This window comes from Ascaphus truei, chromosome 2, assembly GCF_040206685.1.
Source record: "Ascaphus truei isolate aAscTru1 chromosome 2, aAscTru1.hap1, whole genome shotgun sequence".
In the NCBI taxonomy this organism is placed as follows: Eukaryota; Metazoa; Chordata; class Amphibia; order Anura; family Ascaphidae; genus Ascaphus; species Ascaphus truei.
The window spans coordinates 392,275,622-392,301,816 of record NC_134484.1 but is presented as its reverse complement, the minus strand read 5'-3'; the positions used below and the strand labels follow the sequence as shown (position 1 = coordinate 392,301,816).

The following is a 26,195-nucleotide window of genomic DNA, read 5'->3' as shown; positions in this document are numbered from 1 at the left end:
GAAGGCCCCCAACTTATGTTCGAGGTCTGGTTGGACTTCCTGGGGGAGTAAAATGGTCGAACCTTATTGTGCAGGCGTCTATCGCGGAACGCCGAACGACAGCTGTTCACAGACGCGGTGGGATCAGTGGGTTTTAAGACCTACTTCAATGGAGAATGGTGAGTGGAGCGCTGGCCTGGACAATGTCGCGAGTCCCAGCTCATCAAGAACTTAACGTTCCTTGAGTTTTTCCCATTGCTGGTCGCAGAGCGGCTTTGGGGGAATTTGTTCGCGAAAATGGACGTGATCATTTGGACAGATATCATGGTGGTGGTTGAGACTGCGATTACGTTTGGTTCACATTCCCCGCCAGTTGTGACTCTGTTGCGTTTGAACATATCTTTCAGAGCGTGCCATGTGCCAGGGGTCTTAAATAACATTGCTGATTCTTTATCCCGGTTGCAGAGAGTTTCAAAAGTGGCCCCCAGATGTGGACCAGGTTGGTTTACCTTGCCCAGTAGATCTATGGGTGCTGAGGACCTCGCGGTGACGAATTTAGTACGGGCTTCCGTTGCTCCGGGTACGTGGGAGGTGTATACTGTGGCTTGGCGTGAGTACTCAGACTTCACCAGGGAGATTGGGGGAGATGCAGAAGGGGTGGAGACCGTTATGCGATTAGTTCTAGCGTTGTGGTGCAAGGGGCTAGCTGGTAGGTCGGTAGGCAAGAAGCTGTGCGGGATATAATTCTTCCTGAGGCTAAGTGAGAGGGCAGATGTCACAAAGGCGTTTATAGTCAAGAGGGCGGTAGTGGGATTGATGAGGGGCTCCGCCTAGCAACAGCAGAAGGCCAGTGACCCAGCTATATTGGAAAGGCTAGTCCAGATGACTGAGCTAGTCTATTTTTCAGTTTTCGAAGCAACGATTTTTAATGCACCTTGGCTTTCTTCGGGGCGTTGAGGGTGGGGGAGCTAGTGTGCGCCTCTTATTAGGGGGGGTGGAGGGTTGCAAGTGGGGGACACAGAGCTCAGTTCAGGTTCACGGCAGCTTCACATCCGTCGATCTAAAACAGACCAAACAGGTAGAGCAGCATGGGTCCCTCTGCTAGGCATGCCAGGGAACGAGATTTGCCCAGTATTGGCGTTTAGGGCATATTTGAGTTTGTGGCCTGTGGGGGAAGGGCCATTGCTCGTGCATGCGTATGGCGTTCCATTATCCAGGTACCAGTTCTTGCGGGTGTTCCGGGTATGCTTGGAGCATTTGGGGTTGGAAGTGGCACAATTCGGGACTCACGCATTCAGGATCGGGGCCGCTACAGAGGCAGCGCGTGCGGGGCTGGCAGGAGATGTGACCCAGAAGATTAGGCATTGGGCATCGGATAGGTACAGGTCCTACGTCAGGCCCTCCCCCACCCCCCTGCAGATGCAGCTGAAGTATATATCATCAGCGACTCCCTGATACACTGGGCGGAGAGGCAGGCGGCGTGGTGGCCTTGCGGACCGAACCTCGGTTTGCGCGTTGATCAGGCAAAGGTGTTCTGGTGGGGGGGAGGGGCTGCGATGGTGCAAGCTGCTCCCACGGCTTTTGGAGGACGCCACAGATCCTGCTTATTCACGCGGGAGGAAACGATGTGGCGGCGGTGCGGTCGGTTGTACTGATAGAGTCCATTAAGAAGGACTTGGCGCAGTTGTTTGCTCGTTAGCCAGCGGTGCATGTTATCATACTTTGTCTAATTGCAGGCCTGGCAGGGCGCAAGGGTGCCACGCGCGGTAGACAGGGCTTTGAAGAAGGTGAAAAGGGAAGTAGACAAGTTTGTGGCACAGTTCAGGGCTGGCTGGGAATTCAGACATCCGGATTTCGATTCTAGCTCAGGGGGGTTACTCAAGGAGGACAGGTTGCATGAGGGTTTGGAGAGGCTTCTGGCGTGCTTGGCGGTACAGGCCTAGTTTAAGGGGGTTTAAATACAGCCCGTCTGTGGCAGCTATTTGGTGGTAGGTGCTTGTTCTTGCCAAACTGGGACCTGGGTCGTTTGAGCCCGGGGGGAGTACGAGTGGGCAAGGCCAGTTATCCATGACCTCAAGAGCCCGCTCGCGTAGGGCACACGAGGTCAGCGGTTCGAGGGCCAGCTGACCGCCCCCTCCCCCTCCTGTCAAAGGAGCACTCTGGCATGGAATGACATTTACCCCTAGCCGTAGGCAGGGGGGGTCTAATGACCAGGGCAGGGCTGGCCCTCACCTCGCTGGCCCACCCCCACACCTTCCTCCCTGCCCAGGGGAGGAGTTTACAGAGGGCCTATGTAAGGCCAGGCTGGCGGGCAGCAAAGAGGCTGTGCTCCCACCCATCCATCCCCTTAGGTAGTATAGGGCAATCATGTAACAACCGGCAGCGAAATCTTTAGCCGTGCCATTGTATTCCCTGTAAGGTGAACATATTGATTGTATGTCGTGTTAATGTTTCTTTGTTCTGTTGCAGTATGAAATGCTGATACTTTGCTGAAAATGAAAGGAACAAGGTTCCGAGCAGTAGGGGTCGTTGACCAGTTGCCTTTGTCGCGGCAGCTCTTGTGGAGTAGGTGCTTGTTCTTGCCAGACTGGGAGCTGGGCCGGGGGAGTATGAGTGAGCAAGGTCAGTTATCCATGACCTCGAGAGCCCGCTCGCGTAGGGGACACAGGTTAGCGGTTCGAGGGCCGGCTGACTGTCCCTTCCCCCTCCTGTCAAAGGAGCACTTTGGCAGGGAGTGCATTAACCCCTCTTAGGTTTTATGTATAAATAAATAGCGACGGCCATTATAGCTCCAGGTACCGTTTCCTGTCTTTATTCGAATGATACATATGGGTACAGGGTGGGGGGAGAGGGGAACAACCTGGCAGCCTCCCTGGTCATGCTTTGACATTGTATTGTATTTGACTTACAGAAAAGCATCTGTTAAACCTTTAGTTCCAGTGGAAAGGTTGGAGCACATACATTTACAAATGTACAATAGTTTAAAGTATCAATGATTTAATATTAAATTGAATAGCAACTTTATTTTAGAAAACTTTTAGTAGCAATGCAACCCCCCATGTTTGTTTGTCAAGAAATAACAAGGTTGCTGGGACTGTTTCACTGTGTTTTGCTTCAGTTCTGAATAAATGGCAAGTGCAGTAATTGTGTGCACACAAAAGCTCTCCTCTGTTCTGCAACCAAAGATCAATAGAAACATGACTTGCTAAATAGCACCCTCAGCCATTATAATGCAAACCATTCTCACAGTTCAGAGTGAACATGATGAGGAGTAGAGGGTGAGGAGAGCACAGTAGGTGAGCAACATACTTGGTAGTTTTCATTGATTTCACACAAAAATGTGTGCTGCGTTAATGTAAGAGTGTAGTTCCAGTACTTCATGATGCATATACTATAAAGATAAAATATTGTATGACTACACCAATGTACTGTTACGATAAAATGCTGTTACAAGAGTCCCTTTAGTTTAACAGAGTTATTATTTTTGGGGCACATACTGTAATGTTATTTTCAATCACCTTTCAGATAAACTGGTAGACTGTTAGATCTTTTTAAAGAAGAAATGCAATACTTTTTGATAACATACAGTACAAACAGATTAATATTATTTTCCATACTGGGATTAGTAGAGAGGGTAATGAAATTAATTAAATATAGTGATTGTAACTGACTTACCCCCAAATTCATCAAGCTATATAACAAGTTAAAACACCTGTATGAGAGTTAAATCCTATTGACTAGTATTAGGGTAAACGCCCATTCAGGCACTGTAAGGCCCCATAAACCTGCAGTCTGTGCATTACTAGTGATGATGGGGTTAATATCCAACGGCTAAGAAAAGCTAATAACCAGCTTTCTCTGAGTGACCAAGAAATAGAGTCTTGGGAAACAGCTGAGATGCAGCAAGAATAGCCCTTAATTAACCCACTGAACAGCAAGATGTCATATAAGAAAAAGAAAGGTATGTGGGGATTTTGTGTGTATAGGTATGAGATGTATGACTGTTTTACTATAAAGAAGCAAAAGATTCACTGATGATAAATGAGCAAATTTAAGGAAGAATCCGGAGTCGTCCTTTCATTGGTGAACCCAACATGATCAGCTGAAGTAAACCTGCTCAAAGGACACGGCAAAAGTAAAAAAAAAAAACCTCTGGAGACAGTGATTTATCATGAGCGGTGCGGGCAACGTCTAGATCAGGGGGCCTCCAATTTGTGATGCAAGATCAGCTGAGCAGCCTGCAATGTTTGCCAAGGTGTGCCAGTGGCTAATCTCGAATATACTGTAACATTGATAGACTGACTACCTATCTCAGCTGATATCATGGACTTGATAGGAAAGTATGCCAGCAAGTATGCTAGAGACATTGCACATTGTCAAGCCACATTTGAGTTTGCTAGCAGTATGGTCAGATTTGTAGTCACTGTGCATTAAATCTATTGGACCATCCTAATCTAAAAAAAAGAGTCAATATTATGCAGATGCACCTCTGAAAAGAACAATGCCACAATATTAAAGCCATTTCAGATATGGAAGCAGAAAATTCTAAACAAAGAATATAATTGCAGGATTTAAAGGAAATTGTAACAGATTTTGATGACTAACCCCTTAGTGCTACATGATTTCCTTTTTCTTGCAGTCAAGATGACGAGATTAAAAATTAAATGAGGTCTGGAAACACGTTAAGTTAATATTGCCAGTAGCGTTTTCTGTTTTTCAAAAGACCAATGGAAACAAAATAGGGTAGTACAAAGTCTTCTGATTTCACCATCTTATTAGTATTCTAACTACATTTAGGAGGACAAATGAGCTAACAGAAATACTATCCGATATTAGGTTGTGTTTGCTAAATGTGGAATTAATTCACCCAACATTGATTTTGGGAATTAAATATTTCTACCTAATACATGTTCAGACAAACTGTGCGCCTAATTTTCTCTTCTACAGATGTAGTAAGACTGTTTTCATTGCTGCAATGTCGCAAGGCAGTGGTGTGGTCTAGCGGCTGCACCGATTGGGGCCCCCGAAAACAGTAATTAGCCTGGGAGAATTAACTCTGCTGAGGTTGATGCTTCTGAATGGGATCCCCCAGTCTCTGGTCCTACATCCTCAAAGGGCTGGATAGACACACAAAGTGTTTTTTACCTTCTGAGCTGCTCTGGGACATGTCACTCACTGAAATGACTTCTATGTGCTGTGTCTCATGTCCCACTATGGAGCTCCTCCAGACTCAGCCAGACTGTCTGGTTTGGAAAGATTAATGATGCAGGGGTCCCATTCAGAAGCATTGACTTCCATAGAGTTAATCCTCCCGGGTCACAAAAATGTACTGTATTTGGTGGCGCCACGGATTCCCGCATGTTCATCTGCGTCACCGAAAACATTAAACTTTGCTACCTCTGTATTCAACATTAAGAGGCAGATCCATAGAGCTCTAATAAATCAGGGCAAATAACGTGACATACCTAAATAGAGTTTAATGGTTATCCACAAAGCTAAATATATTCAACACCATGTTAAGTTAGCACTGCCTTGCGTTAAGCCTGTCTTACCCTAAGGCAGCGTTGCTCCCATCAAGACCCAAGTGTTTAATCAAAGTAAAAAAAGAAGACAAGAGAGGAAAATAACCCTGCAAATAACAATATGACAGTTAAAACTTACCTAACGGTAGTCCTGTACTTACCCAGACCATGTAAAAAAACTATTTCAACCTATTTATTTAACGTAACGTTAAAATCCATGCCTTATCCATAATAGAGCTCTGGGGATATGCGTTATTAGAGGGAACAACTCTTTTGCATATTGATAGCACTAACATCCGTTATAGTAACGCACAGGCTCATTACTGCTGAAACAGAACTTTATGCAGCGTTAGTGAGGTTTGAAGATACCCGTTAGCACTTAACGAGACGTTAACATTTTGTTAAGTCAATAATGGAGCACCGTGGATCTGCCTGTAGGCGGACGCTCACAGAGGTATGCAAGGGAGACTGGTTATGGTGAAATTAAATAAGGCTTTTATTGCGCCTGTTTCCTTAACATCAGGAAACCATCCAAACAAGGGGTAAACAAAGCTTCTATTCACCTGGGAGTATTTCTAGTGAAATACTATGCAATCCACCACTCCCTTTAGATAAGCATGTCTCCCAGCCCCAAACATATAGCATGAAATGAACAGATATAAAAAGTCTTATAAATGAAAGTCTTATCTGTTAGCTGGGCTTCTGTAGGGGAAGCTTCTCTGCTCTCTTGGAACCGCACCCTTGTGTGCACAGGAAATGTCAGGCTCCAGGTTAGAATCTTGTCCCCTTTGTCTTGTGGTCAGCTTGTCGCTCAAGACATCTGGCCTTCCTTGGTTCAGCCCAGTTGTGGAATAAGGAATCTCTGCTCTTTCTCCAAGTTCAGCTCAGGTGTGAGCTAAGGAGTCTCACTTCCTGTCTCAAAAGACAGGCTTTTCTAAGCAATCTAATCAGGCAGGTGGTGTTTTTTAATTGACTACCAACAGTTAACCACCACGCTGCTGGACTAGAGGCACATTACCTGAACAGGGATAACTCCCCTGTTACATACCTCCCCTGTTTGTGGGAAGCTCAGGCTTGCCACGGCCAAAGCCCATCCTTCCACTCTCATTCTAGATATCTCTGTGACTTGAATGCAAGTGGATGGAGAAAGAGAAACCTCAGTCCCGCTGGGATTGGAGCCCTTTCTCCAGTTTATTCGCGTCTCCTCCCGAAGGTGCTTGAGATCAGCACTCCTCAGTCGCTCAAGGAGGACTTTTTCTAAGTATAGTCTTTTTGCTATGTGCGCGGTCATGAGATTTCCCTCGCATCGGGTGCTCGTCTTATTGTAGGCAGACTGTATCGCAGTAGTTGCAGACCGTATAAAAACAGCCCTTTGAGTTTTCTGCTCTTGAAGCTGTCTCTCTGCCCTTTTCCCACTCAATGGGGTTGCTAGTTCAGCCTTTTGGAATTAAGTTGTAATTCCACACCCACTTCCAGAGAATGTCCCATCTTTTCAGCTTCATCAGCTAAGGATTCTTCTGGTTTTGATTCAGCACGTGTACCTTCTTTTATTGCCTGTTGGGTGGCTGAAGGTTTTGCTAGTGCTTGTTTAGGTGGTTCACATTTTGCAACCTTGGGGCCTATGCAGAGAGCAGCGAATTTTCGAAATTCGCCATTTTTTGGAGATAATCGCGCAGAAAACAGCAGAAAATGGAGATTTCCGAAAAATGCGCCAATTTTTCTTTTCTATTTGTAAAACTCGCCTCGCGGCTGGCGAGAACCGCAATCTCACCAGTTTAAAAAATATCCGTATGCAGAGAGGCGCGAACGGCATCTAGCGGCTGTTCGCGCCAATAAAATGGCGCGATTGTCTCCGTTTTGCCTCGCCAAAAAAAACTGCCGCTCGCGGCCATTGCAAAGGGAAAAAAAAAGGCGCGAATTTGTTTTAACACATTTCTGAAGCGCGCATCTCGCCAATTTAAACTCGCCACACGCATCCATGTTAAACATAGCAGAATTCGCACTTTTCTGCATATGGAGATTAAAACTCTCCAAAAAAGCTACTTTTTAATAAATTCGCCAATTTTAAAATTCGCTGCTCTCTGCATAGGCCCCCTTGTCTTTCAGACGAGCGGTATTCCCAGCTCTCACTGTACCCTTGTCTTCATGGGTTTTTGTGGCTGTGGGATACTGACGCTTAGTCAGGGTCAATACTTGTCCTTGTAGAACTTTCATCTCATCCGTGAGAGATCCCTGTTTTTTGAGTGCTTCTTGCAAGTCTCTTCTCAGGGAATTTATTTGCATTCTTTGCTTTCTCTGAGCTTGCTTCCACATTTTTATTGCATTGTGAAGCACTATGAACTTCTTTGCTTGGGCCACAGTTACTTGTTTCAATTTCTGGACCTTCTTGTGCTCCCTTTTGTGCCGCGTCACCTGGGTTCTAAGCTTGGCCTTTAGCGTTGCTTTGGTGAAGCTCAGGGTAGCCCTCAGTTTCTCATGCTGCTTTTCTGGGACATACTGGATAATCAGACGTTCCTGCAGCACTTGAATTTCTTTAACAGCCTGCAGATTGTCTTCCTGCAGTGTTCGCTGCTTCTTCTCGGCCTTCTCGAGGTGCGCACGCAGACCTTGCAGTTGGTTCTGCACTTGGTGCTCTGCTTCAAACTTCTCACCTTCCAAAAGTCTATTTATTTCTTTAAGCTCGTGCAGCTTTTCATTTTTTTCCTTGACTTCGTTTGTCAAATTAAAAATTTCTTCTTTGAGTTTTAAGTTTTTTCTTTGTAATCTTAAATGTTCTCCTTTTTCAGTCTCTGTACTATTCAGGGCCTCCTTGCAGTCGTCCTTCCATTTACGCACATCTGCTTTGAGAATGACAGTCTCCTGGCGTGAGACTTCCTTATCTAGGTTGAGGGTCTGAAGCTCCTTCTGAGAGATTTTGAGATCTGTCTTAAGATTGACAATCGTTTCTTTAGATATGTCCAGCTCCTCAGTGAGACTGTGTAGTTTCTTTCTGGAAACTTCCAGGTCTGTGCGGCAGCTGTTGGTCTCATGATGTGAGGCATCCAGTGCTCTGCGGAGTGTCTGAACCTCTTTCTGAGATACGTCCACCTCTGTCCGGACACTGTTGACCTCCTGTTGTGAGGCATTCAGCTCTATGCGAAGAGTGTGAACCTCTTGCTGGAAGACTGTCATCTGCTTCAGTGCCTCCTCATACTTCCGCTTTAGCGTAGCCACCATTTTAACAGATTGGCTCTGCTTTTCATCCATGGCGGAGATAGTATCCTTTGCAGTATCTAGCTCAGTCTTGAGATCGTCCAATTCTGTCCTGGCTAAAGAGTAAATTGTAAGCACATCTTTCTGTAGCCTCACGTTATTTTTCTGTAGCTCTGTGTAACCATCTTTCTTTTGTTTCAATTGTTCACGGTGCATATCACAGTCATGCCTGGCATTTTTCAGGGCATCTTCAGGGCTGGTCAAGGGATCGTCACTCACTGGTTCCGGCTCCACTTCCCTGGGATGGTTGGTTGAGGGTTCCTCACTGTTTGCACCGGACAGACACTTCTTTGGGGTACACGACTTCTGCCTTGGGCCCTCTGGATATTCGGTTAACCGCAGGACGAATTCTCCATTTTCTCTAGGCTGCAGGGCAACTCGGTCCCCTTTTCCTCCACAGGATCTGCGGACGTGTCTGTTCCCTCCACGGTAAGTGAAGAACCGCTTTTCTTTTACTTTTTCCGCTTTTTTGATTTGGATGACTCCGTCCCATCAGGAATACTGGGGTCTCCTTCTTTATTTGATACTTTATCAGCTTCATTATATACGCCAGGCTTTTCTTGCAGTTGCTTTAGCTGACAGAAATATTGGGTGATCTGCTGCTCCCGCTCTCTCTCTTGTCGACCATATTCGTCATCATAGAGAGCAGTCTTTTCTGTTCGTACCGAGTTCAGGCACCCCCACCATTCTTGGGGTGTTTTGTGGATGTGACTCGGTTCGGGTTCCCCGTAAGAGATGTCTTCCTCCTTATTGGACTGGAAGGGCCACTCTTCCGTGGGATAGGGTTCATTACAGGAACGCTGCATCTTGTCCTCCATTTTGGGGCTCTCAGGTGTAGTTTTCTTCCTGACCTCAGGAGGCGCTATTGCAGCTGTTGCCACTGTATTTGCTAGAACCCCAATTGTGGTAGTCCTACAGGTTGGCATATTTTGCTTGTAGAGGTCGTAGCTCTCACAGGCATCTCTGTAAACTTTTTCTTTCTTGGATAAGTTTTACAATATCAGCAGTACTGTGCACGCATTTTCTCTCATCAGGTATTCAGGATGTGCAGTTGCTAGGTAAAAACGTCTATTTGCTTTACACCATTTACTTGCTAGGTTTAATCTCTCATTAGGTATGCTGGATGTGTAGTTGCTAGGTAAAAACTTCTGTTTGCTTTACACCATTTACTTGCTAGGTGCAACCTCTCTGCTTCAGCCAAATAATGTGATTTTCTGCTTGAGTTCAGTCTCAACTTTGGGTATTATGACATTCACTCTTCACACTTTGGGATACCTTTTACACAGTTCAGCAATTCCTTTTTTTATAGTAGGCAATTTTACCCTCAGCACTTGTTTACTGAAAATTCCCCTCTTCAGCACAGTCTTGCATCAATTTTCACATTTTTCTGCATATACTCCATTCACTACATAGGTAGTCCTATGCGGTGTGGCAGCCTTTACTTGCAGAATTAGTACCGCTCGTGGGTCACCATCTGTATTCACTGCTTCAGCTACACATTTGAAAACAACAAACGCCTATCACTTTTAAGGGCTAACTCACTTCTTGAACCCTGACTATGGCTGGAAGGCAAACCCCCTATTTCATGACCATATTACACTTTATTGTGATAGGCAAATAAGGTTTACCTGCTTCAGCAGTCTCTCTCTCTCCTCTTGGGATTGGGGAAAAGAGTCCATCTGTGGTTTTGTAAATTTCAGAGCTGTGTAAATTTCCTGCATGGGTGTGTATCACTTAACTCTGGTCTCTGCTGCATGAGGTTTTTTTTGTTTATGTTGCTCAGACTGTTTGTAGGCAAAAAGCATAAAAAAAAATTCCCGGCCAAACTCCGGGTTCCTTAACTTCAAGAACCACCTCTCGTCCCACTTCGGACACCATATGTAGGCGGACACTCACAGAGGTATGCAAGGGAGACTGGTTATGGTGAATTTAAATAAGGCTTTTATTGCACCTGTTTCCTTAACATCAGGAAACCATCCAAACAAGGGGTAAACAAAGCTTCTATTCACTTGGGAATATTTCTAGTGAAATACTATGCAATCCACCACTCCCTTTAGATAAGCATGTCTCCAGCCCCAAACATATAGCATGAAATGAACAGATATAAAAAGTCTTATAAATGAAAGTCTTATCTGTTAGCTGGGCTTCTGTAGGGGAAGCTACTCTGCTCTCTTGGAACCGCACCCTTGTGTGCACAGGAAATGTCAGGCTCCAGGTTAGAATCTTGTCCCCTTTGTCTTGTGGTCAGCTTGTTGCTCAAGACATCTGGCCTTCCTTGGTTCAGCCCAGTTGTGGACTAAGGAATCTCTGCTCTGTCTCCAAGTTCAGCTCAGGTGTGAGCTAAGGAGTCTCACGTCCTGTCTCAAAAGACAGGCTTCTATAAGCAATCTAATCAGGGAGGTGGTGTTTGTTAATTGACTACCAGCAGTTAACCACCACACTGCTGGATTAGGGGCACATTACCTGAACAGGGATAACTCCCCTGTTACACTGCCCTTAAAAGTTTTATTCACTAGACAAAATATTTGTTTTCCATAAACCTAATCATGCTAGAAAATGGATCGAACACTCAGAATAGATATTTTCACAAATTTAGCCAAAGTTTTCAAATCAGGCAAAGTTTGCCCTTCTTTTCACAGAAATAGTCAAACTTTGCCTAAAAAATGTATGAAGTATTAAAAGTCGATTAGCAAGGTCACCTGGCCTTTTATATAATACCATTTTTTGACATTTAAAAAAAAATGGCAAAATATTGTGGAATTTTTAATGAAATTGACAAAAAAAATTGTACATTTTTGAGCATTGTGAACTTTTGCACACATTTTATAAATTAGTGAAAATGTTGCCAAGCCCTTTCTAAGACATTTGCACAGTGCTACTCATTAACATAGTAGGCTTTTGTCTCTGTCTGTGTTTTATGTTCTATCTCTGATTTTAAATATATATTGCCATGCTCAGTAGCACTCTTCTGTGACACTCATATGCTTATATATATATGTTGTGGTTATTTTGGGGGTTCAATAGGAGTTTGTTGGGTGTCCAGTATATTTTACAATTGTTGTTCAGCTAGTTTTGGCTGTTTGGAGGGTGGCAACCTCCTACCTAATTGTAGCTCACCCCCTCCCACATTTAAATGGTTAAGGGCTCACTCCATAGCATCTTCCACTCAGGGGAACTTGCTGCCTTGCAGTATGGTTGTGACAACTCTAATACAGAGTGCTTTTCCTGGTAATGTACAGGTTATTAAAAGCTTCAATCAGACTTAGAACTTTGCAACTAATATTGACAGATTTACTATAAATCATTCTTCCTGTTACTACACAGGTTATTAAGAATTTATATTAGCGTTAGGGACCCCTGAATTGTGGTCTGCCGTGCAGTTGGCTCAGGGGCTTATAACAATTTTGGCCAAAAATGTTAAACTAAAAGACCATTTTACTCGATATTTATACATATATATTTAGGCACTGTACCGTGTATGAGTTTCACTGGATGTGCTAAAAACTGAGCTCTGTCTGTGTTTTATGTTCTGTCTCTGATTTTAAATATATATTGCCATGCTCAATAGCACTCCTCTGTGACACTCATATGCTTATATATATATGTTGTGGTTATTTTGGGGGTTCAATAGGAGCTTGTTGGGTGTCCAGTATATTTTACAATTGTTGTTCAGCTTGTTTTGGCTGTTTGGAGGGTGGCAACCTCCTACCTAATTGTAGCTCACCCCCTCCCACATTTAAATGGTTAAGGGCTCACTCCATAGCATCTTCCACTCAGGGGAACTTGCTGGCTTGCAGTATGGTTGTGACAACTCTAATACAGACTACTTTTCCTGGTAATGTACAGGTTATTAAAAGCTTCAATCAGACTTAGAACTTTGCAACTAATATTGACAGATTTACTATAAATCATTCTTCCTGTTACTACACAGGTTATTAAGAATTTATATTAGCATTAGGGACCCCTGAATTGTGGTTTGCCGTGCAGTTGGCTCAGGGGCTTACAACAATTTGGGCCAAAAATGTTAAACTAAAAGACCATTTTACTCGATATTTATACATATATATTTAGGCACTGTACCGTGTATGAGTTTCACTGGATGTGCTAAAAACTGAGCTCTGTCTGTGTTTTATGTTCTGTCTCTGATTTTAAAAAGGTTTTTGTCCCCACCATAACTTTTTAAATATCTGGTTACACTTTGCAGTTATAACAATAAAAACGAACAAATATTCCTAGAAATCACAAGATGATCATATACTGTTGAACAGTTTCTCAAACTCTGCTGCACTGACTGGATTCAGAGTGTGTTTTATTTATTTCTGCCAGTGAGAAAGGTACTGTAGCTCTGTGAGATGAATCTTTGTCCAGTATTTTCATATACAGATTGTACAGATATACAGTAGGGATAATATGTGGAGCAAAGCTAATTATTACCATTGGAAGATAGGATGATTTCAAGGCTGAATAAAAATGACGCTATATTGTCTATATACATATGTATTCATCATGTAAATAGTTAAAATAAGGAATATAGTATTACTGTAGTGCCAACGGTTATTCTAACACAAACCAGTGGCAATCGCCAAAAAGACCCAGGTACATGCTGGGTACATGCTGGGTCTAGTTTAAGGCAAGTTTAAGGCATTTCTGCATTGACTAATGGCCCATCAGATTAACAGCAGGGTGTCCCTGGCAGTCACATTCAATCTGAATGGGACTGCCAGGGACCCCTGCTGTGTTAATCCGATGGGTCATTAGTCAATGCAGAAATGCCTTAAACTTGCCTTAAACTAGACCCAGCTTGTACCTGGGTCTTTTTGGCGATTGCCACTGGTTTGTGTTAGAATAACCGTTGGCACTACAGTAATACTATATTCCTTATTTTAACTAGTTACATGATGGTGTAGAAATGTTTTATGTGACTCAAGAATCCATCTTGGTTTATTTTATTTCCAATTTGTATTACACTTGAAATGTTTAATGTCTGCTATATTGGATAGTATAGGCTCATGCGTTTGGAATGAAAGGGTATTGGAAACAGTTATTTACTAAAACAATACAATAGAGATCGGTCTTAAAGTTTAGGAATACAGTTAATCCTATAGTTATTTAGTGACGGAACAAAGGAGTTTTGAAAATAAAAGTAAATATTGCTAAATGAAGAAACATTGTTCTAACATTGATGATTAACTAAGGAGATTTGGCTGACATTGAGAAAAACAAGTGATTGCTAGGTTAAGACTGGTTAAGGAAAGTATATAAAGATTGTGCTTTGATGTATGGAATTCAGAATCATTTAACATCAACCAAGCTGAGGATTCTCCACTGTATGACCAAATTCTATATGTATGCCTGAAAACCTGATGTACTGTAACTGACTGAAATTATGCTGTAAAAGATGTGTTCTATTTGTCTCTAAATACATTTGGAAAACAACCGGACCGTAGACTACTGTATTTGATATACAGTATCACTGAAGGGAGGGACATTTATTTGCATCTAATGAAGCAAATCTTCACCAGTATGGTGGTGCTTGAAAAGTGCCTCAAAAGGGCCTTAAATGTTATCCAGTCTATTAACACAGTCTGCCTTTTCTCCTACATCCCCCTGTCTAGATCTATTCTTCTGGAGTAATTATAGGAGATTATTGATTGCCTATTGCATGTTTTTTCTATAACAATTAATACAAATGTCTCAGTTATTCCAGTGGTAAAACTCCATTACATAAGATGTACAGTAACAATGATGCGTATATATTATCTCATTTATTTTATCTTAACTGCTACAACCATAGATACAGTACATATAACAATTTATTCTAAGATATTCTGTGGGTCTGTAACTTAGATTCTCTTCTATGTGCAGTGAGCTTTTGGCTTTATAAAGTGTTAAATAAACTACACAAACCATAAACATCTGAAGTCTCAATCCAGCAAATAAAACATGTCTTTGGAATTAAGTTTCTTTCATGTGAAGCATGCTCAGGTTCACAGTGACCCACTTTTGATGCGGGTCTCAACCACACAGCCAGCTTTTATTGCTGACACTTTGTAGGTCACTACTTCAGACAGGGAAAAAAGTCAGTGCAAATGTGATTTAGGAAACTAGTATATGCACAATATTTTGAAAAAAACGTAACAATTTAAAATTTTCAAATGGCCTGTTAAAAATGTATTTCTCTGGTGGTATGTATGTGAAAAATATATTCAAAACTGCTCACGTTAGTAAGTCTGTTATGTTTAATAATTGTATAGCACATTGACAGATTAGGAATATCTCTGTTATTTTAACAAAGGTATTTTCAAGGTTTAGAGGGAAGGCTGGTGTTAGCAGCCAGTCTCTAAAAAAGAAGCACTCTAATGATGCACACCAAGGTTTATTTATGCACACCAAGGTTTACATTTATTATGTCTGCTATTAATACTTTAGAGCACATGTGAACAAATAAATTTTTAAGTTTTATTTAATTTTCCTTAAAACATTTGTGAGGAGATAAGTGAAGAACATCAGACACTTTGGTGTGTCTGATATCAAATTTTTTTTTTTACACATAACACCAAACTTAATAATGTCTGATATCATAAACTTGTCCAGAACTGGGTCTATGGTGCTGTTTTACTAGTAACCCACCAGCAAATGAATGAGATGTAATACCCACTATACCACTATGATGAGACCGAGATCTAATTATCTAAATATAAATGCTGTGACTAACACAGCACAGCTCTAACATCACTGTATAATTTTACTTGTAACTATGTAACACTACTATGTAACTATGTAACTTCTTCTCTGGTCACTACAAGTCAGTATTGATAAAATAAACAAGGTGTTGGCTATCTAAATATAAACGCTGTGACTGACACAGTACAGCTCTAACATCACTGTATCATTTTACTTCTAATCTAGTGCCTAAAATACAGCATAATTGGTATGTGGGAGTAATTCAATATACTTACACATGCACACACACACATATCAATGAATGATGAAACATTTTCAGATTTAAAGTGCTTCTATGTTGTGGAAAATTCCTTTGAGCCCCTTGAGATCACAAGGATATATATATATATATATATATATATATATATATATATATATATATATATATATATATATATTATAATGGTATATCAATGTTTCAACGTACAACGTATATACTGTATGAAGTCTGGGTCAGACTATATATACACAGATTAAGAGCCACTAAGGAAAGCAAAATCACAAAAAGACAACAAGTTAAGATATATGTATTTATGTGCTTAGGTGAATGTATGTGCTTAGGTAAAACTGAAGTTCCTCACCTTATGTTTCCTATTGCTTCACAAAATGGCTCCAGTGTAATTTCTGACAAACAATGCTACACCAAACTTGACACAATGCAGCAAGTACTCTTAAACAAGAGTGCGCAAACTAGAGGGAGATTTTCCAGGGGGAGCGCAATGGTTACAGAGATATCATGCTCTCCCCCAAGGCATTTAAATTAAATGCCAGGGAATCGGCTGAGGCCTCTGTAACTTTCTCCTACCTTGTCTTCGGCAACGTGTCGCCATGGTAACCCAGCGTCAAATTATGCCATGGTGTCCCGTGATGATGCATTGCCATTGCAACAAGATGTCACATGACTCAGTGGCATCATTTGACGCTGCAGCCGAGCAGGGGGGAGATGGGGGCGCGAGCAGGGAGGGGAGCACAGGGGGGAAACGTTGCGCACCCTTGCTCTAAAAGATGCCTTCCCAGAGGGAGAAAACCCTGTTTATGGAGTCCCATATTTGTATGTCAGTGAAATAATATATAAATTAACAAGTCTTTTTACCTTCCTGACATGATGTAGGGCAAGGAGTCCAGTCACTGTATGGGGTAACAATGCAGTCTTTTCGGCATGGAAGCAAACATGGTCTCATCGTTTCTGGTCGAAAGCTTTCAGGACATCTAAGAGAAGCAATACTAAATTATGATAGAATATATAACTACCCACACCATCATTTCTTATGTTTAATTATACATATACAGTACAGTAGACAAAGGTGAGAACATGCAAAAATTGCCATCAATGGAATTTATATAAAAATAAATTAACATATATTATGCGATGGTAGCAAATGCATTCTCAATGGTATGATTCAAGGGCTCTTTAAGTCCAACAAATTAGTGTTCAATGTGCAATTTTACATCCTTATCTAACAGCTGGATATGTGAAATGTTTAAAACGACAGGTAAGTGATTGACAACTTTGAAAAGTAAATTTGCATATGCTTTTTTATAAAGTATTAATGTTTCCTTGTTAAGCACATGCTTGGAGAGTTTATGCACCCTTTATATAATCTCTTTCTAAAATTGTCCTTGAAAAATTATAATAATAATAATAATGCTATCATTAGCTACATAATTAAGGTTAGGGGGCTATTAGGGGCTAGAAGTGAATTATAGTGTTCCCATTATAAAGAAGAACATACATTTTTCACAGGGCACATGGAGGTAAAACTTTCACTTCATACAGTAGGTGATTCAATCTCTTTAAAGAAGCCTATACAGTATTGTGTAATATGTTTAATAATTTTCATGTGCAAAAAGTGAATGAGCTTTTGATATAGTTGTTTGTATGGTATATTTTGTTTCAAACTGCAATGAATGTACAACGTTTGAAGCATTTAATTTTTTTCATTTAGTTTAACTAAAAAAACACCCACATTGTTCCAGGGAACCTGGTTCAAATCCAGATGTACTTGTGATCTTGGGCAAGTCTCGTGATCTCCCTGTGCCTCAGGCAACAAAACATAGATTGTAAGCTCTACGGGGCAGGAACTGTGTCTGTAAAAATTCCTATCTGCTGCATACTGTGCACTATACTGTAATTGCGAAATGCTTTGTGTCCTATTGGGAGAAAAGTGCTACAGTATATGAAATAAAGTTATTATTATTATTATAAAATAAGCATACATTTATCTTCTACAGTATGCCCTATGTAATAAGTACAATTGAGGTTTCTGTATACGCACGTTTTATAATAAGTCATTTTTCCATTCTCTGTGTTTTTTAGCATCTTTTAATTAAAGAATATTTATTTTTTGAAAAGTCTAACCTCAATCAAGTTCAAATTAAATTAATATAAGGTGAAGTATAAACCCCAGAAGGTTGATAACAACAATTTTTGGTATCAAAGATACTTTAAAACAAGGTACAGTATCTTTAAGTGAATCGTGCTTACACTTTCCTGTAAGTGCCTACAGTAGAGGCAGCGATTATTCTAACAAAAACCAGTGGCAAGTCCCCAAAAGACCCAGGTACACCCAGGTACATTCTGAATACATGCCTTAAACTTTCCTAAAACTAGCCCCAGCATTTCTGCATTGATTAATGGCCTATCAGATTAACAGCGGGGGGTCCCTGGCAGTCCCATTCAAACTGAATTGGACTGCCAGGGATCCCTGCTGTGTTAATCCTATGGGTCGTTAGTCAATGCAGAAATGCCTTAAACATGCCTCAAACTAGCCCAGAACATACCCAGCACATACCCAGCACATACCCAGAATGTAACCCGGCTAGTTTACAGCTAATGTTAGAATAAACGTTGCCTCTACTGTACATTCCAGTGAGTGGGACTAATAAGATTTTTTGAAAGACTGATATACACCTGCTTGTTTCATGCCGTTTTCAACTTACTTCAAAGCTGCTACTGTAGGTAAAGAAAATGTATAGAATTATACATATTTGCTCGTACCCTGGTGACCAAATTAATAATACAGGACAAACTACTTTAGACTGTGAATCAAAGGGATTTTCTAATGATTGTCAATGTACTGTACAGTGTATCATCACATTAGGTGCAGATAGTGTTTCATTAATAATGTGTTGCTCAGTAGTACAGATTTGTTTTAAAAATAACACAAAGGTATTACATTACCTAAAAAACGAGTTCAGTTCACGTGGGGATCAATGTTTTTGGCAAAGTTTGAACTTATTAAAGAGATAGGTTTATTGTTATTACACTAAACAATTTCAGTGTCAAAGTGACTAGACTGCAGCACAGTGACTAATTTGCATGCCTAAAGCCACAGAGAGGGTTAAATTACAGGAAGGTAATTGTTATTTTTGAGGAAAACTGAGAAATTCATGTTTAGTAGTGCATTGTAATTACAGTATTTATATCAATAAATTATATTGCAATAACAGAAAACTACATTTTGACTACAGTATTGTACAAATAGTTATGGATTAATGATATCATTAGTACTGAGAATTTGTGTGTGTATTTGTTCTGTCCTGTTGTGTGTGTGTATTTGTTCCATCCTGTTGTGTGTCTGTGTTCATTTGAACTGTCCTGCTGTGTGTGTGTGTATATTTTTCTGTCCAGTTGTTTTTTTGCGTGTGTATATTATTATTATTATTATATACTGTTGTGTGTGTGTGTGTGTGTGTGTGTGTGTGTGTGTGTATGTTTCTATCTGGTTGTGTGTGTGTATATTTTTCTGTCCTATTGTGTGTATGTGTGTGTATATTTTTCTGTCCTATTGTGTGTATGTGTGTGTATATTTTTCTGTCCTCTTGTGTGTCTCCTTTGACTGACTGTCCAGTTGTGGGGGTGCCCCAGCAACTGAGCACTGTGATTATGGGTGCCCCAAGAAAAAAAAGGTTGAAAACCAATGGATTAGAAGAAATACTTTTTAACCAGTGTTACAAACCATTCATGTAATAATATTGTAAATAATTTAAACAAAAAAATGGAAATAAAGAATCTTTCAGAAGCAAACATACAGTATTACTGATGTACAGTATTATGCTTGTTTTTTGATCCTATCTACTTTGGCTTCTTAAACCTTCATTTTAAAGTAACAGTACATAATATAATCAAGATTCTGTACTCTAACAAGCAAGATACAAATCTTGGTGGCTATTAAAATTGTTAAAAAACTGAAGATGGTCTTTATCATAGACCTGATACTAGAGAATTTAGTGATACATTACTGATGCCAACTGTGAGCTACTGATGCAGCCCTATGGTCGGTCGCACTCTCCTAACGAAATCCGCTGTGGCTCTGTTTTATTTTTTCTTCTGTGCAAAAGGTGTGCAAGTATGGAGACTTAATGGCCCATCAGGATTAACACAGCGGGGGTCTCTCCTTCTGAATGGGACTCGTGCTGTGTGAATCCTACCGGATGTGCATCTGTCTGTAAGAGACACGCACCAAGAGTGAGACTGGATCAGTCACCCTTCCTGCGCGCCTCTAACAGGCGATCGCAAGGCTTTTATTTTATTTTAATAACATCTTATTGAAGCAGGGGTCTCCGGAGCTGAATCACATTAATTTTAGGTCCAGGGACCCCCTGCTTCCCGAGTTACAGGCCCCGTTATGGGGTGCTGGTATCCCCAGCATGTTTAAATTCTCCCGCGTCATGGCCCACATGACTTTTAAACAATGCAGGGTGATACTGGCACCACATACAGGGGCCTGTAACTTGGGAATCAGGGGGTCCCCGTGGCTGAAATTAATGCGATTCAGCTTCAGAGACCCCCTGCTTCAATACTGTGTTATCAAGATAAAATAAAAGCAGCTTCATTACCTTAGTGGCTAGCCACTAAGGCAATGAAGGGGTTAAGCCAGAGTGCCCAGTTTATTAAGGGTTAAGGGGATGGGTGAAAGGGGTGGGTGGTTAGAAATACCCAGGAAGGGGTGGATGGTTAGGCCTACTGGGAAGGTTGTGGGAGGAGTTAACTCCTTCATTATCTTAGCTTTAGTAACCACTATGGTAATGAAAGGGTTAACCCCTCCCACTACCTACCCGAGAGGCTAAACCACCTACCCTGGGGCAACTACCCTTCTCCCCCACCCACTCTATCTGCAATAAAAATAACAATACAAAATACCAATGCAAACATTAACCCCCCCTCTCCCACCCCAACCCCGCAACCCCCAACACATACAGTACAGTAATGGGCAAAATCCCAATTATGCATAATGGGCAAAATTCCAATTATTCAGATCCGGATGATAGCACATTTGCCCATTAAAAAATAAAACATAACCGAAACATTAACCAGCCAGCATTTAGTAAATTAAAGTTGTATTTACCCCTGCCAGGATGAAGGCCATCCTGGTCCTCCTCGTCTTCAGTGGGCACCGATAGTAAAATAAAAAAATGAACTACTGACCTGCAACTCCTTAAGCAACGTAGCGGTTATTAACCAGTTATTAACCCCTCCCTGCTACCCACCCGGGAGGCCTAACCACCCTCTCAGGGCAACTAACCCGACCACCCACCCCTCCTACCCATTGATTGTCAAAGTGGTAAACCATGCCCATAACACGGGCATGGTTTCATACAATGGCAATGAATGGGCTAGCTACAAATAAAAAAAACAAACACTGAATAAAATACATTACATTTCAATTAAAAAAATTGACAATAAACCAAATGATTGGCAAACCATGCCCGATTGTTACTATTGCAATAAATAGTCAACTTAAAAAAAAAAACAAGCACCAAACAAAATACATGACATTTAAATAAAAGCCAACATTTGACAAAAAATGCATTGATTGTTACTGTGCATATGTATGCCCAGAAAAGGGAATTGCCAGTCAATGGGCAAGCTAAAAAAAAAAACACAATAAAATAAAATACAATGCATTTGTTTCTTACCTTTGCCAAGATTCACCCTCCGAATCTGACTCCGGCACCAACTCTTGACCCATGACGCAATGGTCAAGAGCCTGATGCAAAGAAGTCCATAGTCCTCTGTTAATTTAAGAGACGTCTCCAGTAAGTACTTTCTTTCCTTCTTTTCTCTTCTTCTTTCTTTTCTTCTGTCTTCTCTTCTTTAGAATTCAAAGGTGCCCAGAGATGTTGCTGCGATATCTTCTTGGGGCCAAATTAGGCCTTATATAAGGCCTGTGATGGCACATTTGAGTGTCAAATTGTACACCCCCAATCCAATTAGTTGGTGTGCCATGTGACAGCTTCCATTTTTTTTAAAGGATGGGATGTCATCTTAAAGGGTGGGAAGCCAGCCACTCAGGAAGGATATGCTTTACTACATTTAAGATGACATCACATCCTTTAAAAAAAATGGAATTTGTCACATGTTACACCAACAAATCGGATTGGGGGTGTACCATGTGATGCCTCACATGGTATATATGTCCCAATCCGATCGGTTGAAGTACCATGTGATGGCTTCCATTTTTGTTTCTGGTTATGTCATCTTAAAGGGAGGGAAGCATATCCTTCCTAATTGGCTGACTTTGCGTCACAAGAAAAAAAAATGAAAGCCATCACATGGTACTCCAACCAATCGGATTTGGAGATATACCATGTAAGGCATCACAAGATATAACCCCAATCCGATTTGTTGGTTTACATTGCCATTCATATTATGGGTATGTTTTATCATTGTTGCAATCAATTGGTATATTGGCAAATGTTTTTTTAAATTGAAATTTAATGTATTTTATACAGTGCTTGCTTTTTTATTTGTACTGTAGTGCCGATGAGTATTCTAAAACAAAAAAAAGAAAAAGAAAACAGCGCAAAAAAACCTCATAGTGTAGTATTAAAATAAATTTTATAAAGTAATTGGGTGATTATTGCACGTAAATCAATAAAAGCATAAATCAGCATGACATGTTTTGGACATGTTACCACTCGCGGGAAACAGCTATGTGCAGGCTGGTGTGTATCTGGATCGTCCTCTGGTCCTCGGTATACAGCTCAGCAAAGGGTTGCACGTTCGGTATACAGCTCAGCAAAGGTTTGCACGTTCGGTATACAGCTCAGCAAAGGGTTGCACGTTCGGTATACAGCTCAGCAAAGGGTTGCACGTTCGGTATACAGCTCAGCAAAGGGTTGCACGTTCGGTATACAGCTCAGCAAAGGGTTGCACATTCGGTATACAGCTCAGCAAAGGGTTGCACGTGCGGTATACAGCTCAGCAAAAAACAAACCTGGGGCAATCACCAAAAGGACCCAGGTGCATGCTGGGTACATGCTGGGTACATGCTGGGTACATGCTGCAACATTCCAGTGACATTTCTGCAGACAGACTAATGGCCCATCGAATTAACAGCGGGGGTCCCTGGCAGTCCCATTTTGAATGGGACTGCCAGGGACCCCTGCTGTGTTAATCCGATGGGCCGTTAGTCTCTGCAGAAATGTCACTTAAATGTTGCAGCATGTATCCAGCATGTACCTGAGTCATGTTGGTGATAGCCCCAGATTTGCCCCAGATTTTCAAGGCAAGTTTAAGGCAAGTTTTAGAATACTCGTTGGCGCACCTGTAACTTGCCCATTCATTGTCATTATGGCAAACGATGCCCATATTATTGGCATGGTTTACCACTGTGACAATCAATGTGCTGAGGAGTGGGGGTAGTTGCCCAGTGGAGGATGGTTAGGCCTCCCAGGTGGGTAGCAAGAGGGGGGGGGGTTAATCCAGAGAAATACAAGGAAGACGGCCTTCATCCTGGCAGGGGTAAGTACAACTTCAATTTACTATATGCTGGCTGGATAATGTTTTGGTTATGTTTTATTTTTTAATGGGCAACTGTACTATCCAGACCTGGATACTAGGGATTTTGCCCATTACTTTTTATTTATTTATAAAAATGTTTTACCAGGAAATAACGTTGTCTCATAACCCAGGGGGAGCATGTAGGAGAAAAGCAACAACAGAAAAAAAATCTAAGTGCAGACAGTAAAATTCAATGTCAGTCAATTCACTGGACGTATTGGCTCGTGTGTGCAGCCTACTCACAAGATGAAAGTAGTATATGGGCAACAGGTAACTGGAATGTGTTCAGTCTTCTATACTAGATGCACTCCAACCCAGATATCATTGTAGTGGTGAGATATAAGGACAAAGAAACAAAGCTGTGTGTGCTGTGCACGCGCATAGTAAGTGAAACTTCTTTGACTTTTGTCACAGAAATTGACTTATAACGCGCGTGCTCGGCACACATGTGTCAGTCAGTGTATGTGTCAGTCAGTGAGTATTTATGTGTGTCAGTCGGAGAGTATGTATGTGTGTTTGTTTGTGTGTGTGTCAGTCAGTGTATGTATCTGTGCCGGTCAGTGTGTGTATGTGTGTCGGTCAGTGTGTGTATGTGTATCAGTCAGTGTGTGCATGTGTGTCAGTCAGTGTGTGTGTGAGTGTGTCAGTCAATGTGTGTGTGTGAGTGTGTCAGTCAATGTGTGTGTGTGTGTGTGTCAGTCAATGTGTGTGTGTGTGTCAGTCAATGTGTGTGTGTGTGTCAGTGTATGTCTCTCTCTCTGTGTTGTGTGAATGTCTCTCTGTGTCGGTCAGTGTGTGTATGTGTGTCAGTCAGTGAGTGTATGTGTGTCAGTCAGTGTGCGTGCGTATATGTGTCAGTCAGTGTGTGTGCGTATGTGTGTCAGTCAGTGTGCGTGCGTATGTGTGTCAGTCAGTGTGCATGCGTATCAGTCAGTGTGCGTGCGTATGTGTGTCAGTCAGTGTGCGTGCGTATCAGTCAGTGTGCGTGTGTATCAGTCAGTGTGTGTGTGTGTCAGTGTGTGTGTGTGTATGTGTGTCAGTCAGTGTGTATGTGTGTCAGTCAGTGTGTGTGTGTGTATGTGTGTCAGTGTGTGTGTATGTGTGTCAGTGTGTGTGTATGTGTGTCAGTCAGTGTGTATGTGTGTCAGTCAGTGTGTGTGTGTGTGTGTGTGTCAGGGTGTGTGTGTCAGTCAGTGTGTGTGTGTGTGTGTGTGTGTGTGTGTGTGTGTGTGTCAGTCAGTGTGTGTGTGTGTCAGTCAATGTGTGTGTGTGTGTGTGTTGTGTGTCATTCAGTGTGTGTGTGTGTATGTGTGTCAGTCAGTGTGTGTATGTGTGTCAGTCAGTGTGTGTGTGTGTCAGTCAGTGTGTATATGTGTGTGTGTGTGTGTGTGTGTGTGTGTCAGTGTATGTGTGTCTCCCTTTCTGTGACCTGCCCCCTCTCTCCTGACTCCCCCCACCCCAGGCGTAGCTGCAGACCCGCGGCGGCTCTGTCTGAGTCTCTCCTCCCCACCTCAGAGGCAGGCAGAGCTGCGGACCCGTGGCGGCTCTGTCTGAGTCTCTCCTCCCACCCACCCCCAGGGAGACGCGGCTGCACCAGGCCCGGCGTATGTGAGGGGCAGATACCGTGATTGAGAGCCCCCCCCATCGGCAGTGCTGCGTGGGAAGCGGCGCACTCAAACCCCCGCTTCCCGCGTTACCCGAGCAGGAGCCGTGAGAGGCGAGAGGGCACGATCACGTGTCTGTGCGCGCCATATTCTGACAGCGCAGCGGCCGTTAGCGATATCGTCCCGGTTACCCTTCATGATCCCAGGGCTCCTCTCCTCCGCCTCAGCGGGACACAGGGAAGGGGAAGCAGAGGTAGAGAAGGAGGAGAGAGGCTGAGCAGCGGCTCCTCCTCTCACAGCCGGACGACTTGCAGAGCTTCCGCCATCTTAGTACACCCACAGCACCGGAAGCTCTGCGCCAGCCATCTTGGTATACCCATGGCAGCGGACGGGTGGGGGTAACGGTGGCCGTAAGGAGCGGCGCCGGCGGCTATCGCCGCCGCCGCATGTCACAGCGGGTGTGTGGGGGGAGCAGCGCCGGCGGCTATTGCTGCTGCCGCCGCATGACACAGCAGGCGTGGGGGGGGGGGCGTGATGTCACGTGACATCACTTCCGTTTCATTTTCGTCTCCATCTCTCCAGTTTTGCCCCATCAGAATAGGTGCCACTAAAGAAGTTTCACTTCAAAAAGTACCCATGGTGCAGATCAATGGTACAAAGGTAATGCTTTGTATAGATAATAAAAAATGCGCACTCACAATAAAATGGTTTTAAAACAGCATATATCACTCATAAGTGAATAGAGAACAGATCGGATACTGCCGTAGCTCACCCCGCCGCCTCCATTCTGTGTCTGGTGGGCTCACCAGCGCTCAGCCGTCTGCCGCCTGACCCTCTCTGCAGCGTTGGTAACTCAGCTTCGTCGCGGTCTCCAGAGCATTATGTCACTTCCGGTAAGGCTTCTGTGATGGACAGTCACTCGGCACCAATTCTCTCTGTCTCTGGGTGGTCCTACTCTACGCGTTTCGCCAATAGAGTGTATGGCTTCATCAGGAGTATTATCCAGACCTGGATACTAGGGATTTTGCCCGTTACTTTATATTTATTTATAAAAATGTTCTAACAGGAAATAATACATTGAGAGTTACCTCTCGTTTTCAAGTATGTCCTGGGGCATTACTGTAATATATGTGTTGGGGGGGGGGGAGGTTCAATGTATTGTATTGGTGTTTGTATTCTGTTTATTGGGAGTAGAGGGTGTGGGTGAAGGGAGTAGTTTCCCCAGGGTAGGTAGTTTGGCCTATCAGGTGGGAAGTGGGAGCGGTTAACCCTTTCATGACCATAACGGTTTTATCACTAAGGTAATGAAGGGGTTAAACCCCTCCGGCA

At 42.5% G+C, this 26,195-nt stretch overlaps 1 protein-coding gene across 1 annotated transcript in view; it reads right to left on the bottom strand.

The window, feature by feature from the left end:
* THSD7A (thrombospondin type 1 domain containing 7A) overlaps positions 1-26,195 on the bottom strand; it is a 665,741-nt gene that overhangs the window by 130,477 nt on the left and 509,069 nt on the right. Inside the window, exon 11 of the mRNA XM_075587236.1 lies at positions 16,570-16,685. Within this exon, the coding sequence (XP_075443351.1) occupies positions 16,570-16,685 (116 nt within the window). The remainder of the gene's footprint in view (positions 1-16,569; positions 16,686-26,195) is intronic.